Below are 2,245 nucleotides of genomic sequence, written 5' to 3'. Positions count from 1 at the left end.
GCCAAATTCAACCACGGACCTCCAAATCACAATCTGGACGTGCTCCCTAGTTCAAAATCACCCAGCGGAGCTAACGGAACCATCAAAACTCCAATCTGAGGTCAAATGCTAAAAAGTCAAACTTGGTCAACTCTCCCAATTTAAAATTTCAACAATGAAATCCATTTTTCCAATTTGATTCTGAAATACCTGAAAATCAAAATCGACGATTCACACAAGTCAAAATATATCATACGGAGCTACTCACTCCCGTAAACTACCGAGCGAAGTGCAAATGCTCAAAATGACCGGTCGGGTCGTTACATTTAGTTCCTTTATTTTATTTCTTCACATGTTTTGCTCACCTTTAGTTGTAGATTATAGTTCCCGTTAGTTCCTTTATTTTATTTTTTCACCTGTTTTGCGACCTTTAGTGGTAGATTATATTTTGGTAATTCATGTTATTTTTGTCACTTGTTTTCGGGATAGTAGTGTCGCCTAGATTATAGTGGCTTTGGTGAATGATGGTAGGGTAAGGTCTTGTCCTCGAGGGCGTCATCACGGGGGGGAGGGGGGTGCGTGGGGTAAGAGGGCTAAGGGAGCTACTATTCTGAGAGTGGGATGGGTCTTAGAACATAGGAACTTTGACTGGAAAATCTGTAGAGTTAGCGAAGATTCTCGAGAAAAGGAAGATTAATATTGTTTGTGTACATGAGACTAGGTGGGCAGGAGATAAGGCGCGGGATGTGGACAGTTTCAAACTATGGTATTATGGGAGGATGGGGGAAGGAACGGGGTAGGTATCTTGGTTGATAAGGACCTCCATGAACTAGTGGTGGAGGTTAGGAGGGTGAATGACAGGCTGATGACTATTAAGCTAGTTGTTGGAGGTTTTACTTTGAACATAATCAGAGTGTACGCACCCCAAACAGGCTTGGATGAGGAAGTCAAGAGGCATTTCTGGGAGGATTTAGATGAGATGGTACGTGGTATCCGCATACCGATAATCTTTTCATAGGAGGAGATTTCAATAGTCACATTGGAACGACATCTGGGGGGTATGATGATGTGCATGGTGGCTTTGATTTTGGAGATAGAAACGGAGGAGGAACGTCTCTGCTAGACTTTGCTAGAGCATTTGATTTGGTGATAGCAAACTCGAGTTTCTCGAAGAAGAGGGAGCACTTGGTCACCTTCCGTAGTTCGGTGGCCGAGACTCAGATTGATTATTTACTCTGTAGGAAGTATGATAGAGGTCTTTGCACAGATTGCAAGGTCATCTCGAGTGAGAACCTCTCGACCCTTCATGAGCTCCTAGTTATGGACCTTGAGATCACGAGAAAGAGGAGGAAGATGGCGATGTATAGCCAACATATGGTCAAGCGGGGAGCTTTGACGGAAGCTAAAGAGCAGGAGTTGGGGGTCAAGCTGGTGACTTTGGGGGCTTGGATGAGTAGTAGGGACGTGAGCACTATGTGGATAATGACTGCGCAGTGCCTTAGGAAAGCCGCGAGAGAGGTATTAGGGGTCGCAAATGGTTAATCTGGTAGTCACAAGGGAAACTGGTGGTAGAATGGAGAGGTGCAAGGAAAAGTGGAAACCAAGAAAGCAGCGTATCTGAAGCTAGTGGAAAGTGTATACGAGGAGGAGAAGAGGACAAATAGGGAGCATTATAAGCTGGCTAAGAAAGAGGCAAAGCTAGCAGTTACGGCGGCCAAGACCGCAACTTTTATTCGTTTGTATGAGGAACTCAAGGGCTGAGGTGGGTATAAAAGGTTGTTCAGGTTAGCCAAGGTGCGAGAAAGAAAGGCGTGTGACTTGGACCAAATGAAGTGCATCAAGGACGAAGAAGGTAGAGTTTTGTTGGATGGGGGGCTTATCTGTCGGAGATATCAGACCTACTTCCATAGTCTCTTGAATGAGGAAGGGGACAAGAACATTGTATTGGGTGATTTGGAACTCTTCGGGAGTCGTTGTGACTTTGGGTATTGTAAGCGGATTAGAGTTAATGAAATTGAGGGGGCTATGCGTAAGATGAGCAGGGGCAAAGCAACCGGTTCGGATGAAATCCTGGTGAAGTTTTGGAAGAGTGCAGGCAAGGCAGACTTGGAGTGGCTCACTAGGTTATATAATGCCATTTTTAGAACGAAGAAGATGCCCGAAGAGTGGAGGTGGAGCATGATGGTTCCTGTATACAAGAACAAGGGTGATATCCAAAATTACAATAACTATCGGGGTATCAAGCTGCTTAGCCATATTATGAAAG

At 44.8% G+C, this 2,245-nt stretch overlaps 1 protein-coding gene across 1 annotated transcript; it reads left to right on the top strand.

Annotated features, from left to right (window-relative positions):
• Positions 1-742: 742 nt before the first annotated feature.
• LOC107779207 (uncharacterized) lies at positions 743-1,740 on the top strand. The gene is made up of 3 exons (XM_075239076.1): positions 743-968; positions 1,133-1,443; positions 1,552-1,740. The coding sequence occupies exons 1-3, from the start codon at positions 743-745 to the stop codon at positions 1,738-1,740; spliced, it is 726 nt and encodes a 241-aa protein (XP_075095177.1).
• Positions 1,741-2,245: the final 505 nt, after the last annotated feature.

The sequence above is a fragment of the Nicotiana tabacum genome, chromosome 19, assembly GCF_000715075.1.
Source record: "Nicotiana tabacum cultivar K326 chromosome 19, ASM71507v2, whole genome shotgun sequence".
NCBI classification, from domain to species: Eukaryota; Viridiplantae; Streptophyta; class Magnoliopsida; order Solanales; family Solanaceae; genus Nicotiana; species Nicotiana tabacum.
Note: the sequence above shows the minus strand (reverse complement) of the source record. Positions and strands in the feature narration are given on the sequence as shown.

Excerpts from the sequence above, each read along its gene's own strand:
- LOC107779207 (XM_075239076.1), top strand. The coding sequence starts at position 743 with ATGGTATTATGGGAGGATGGGGGAAGGAACGGGGTAGGTATCTTGGTT. Across the intron at positions 969-1,132 it reads TTTAGATGAGATGGTACGTG|CAAACTCGAGTTTCTCGAAG; the intron begins GTATCCGCATAC and ends ATTTGGTGATAG. Across the intron at positions 1,444-1,551 it reads CTTGGATGAGTAGTAGGGAC|AATGGAGAGGTGCAAGGAAA; the intron begins GTGAGCACTATG and ends AACTGGTGGTAG.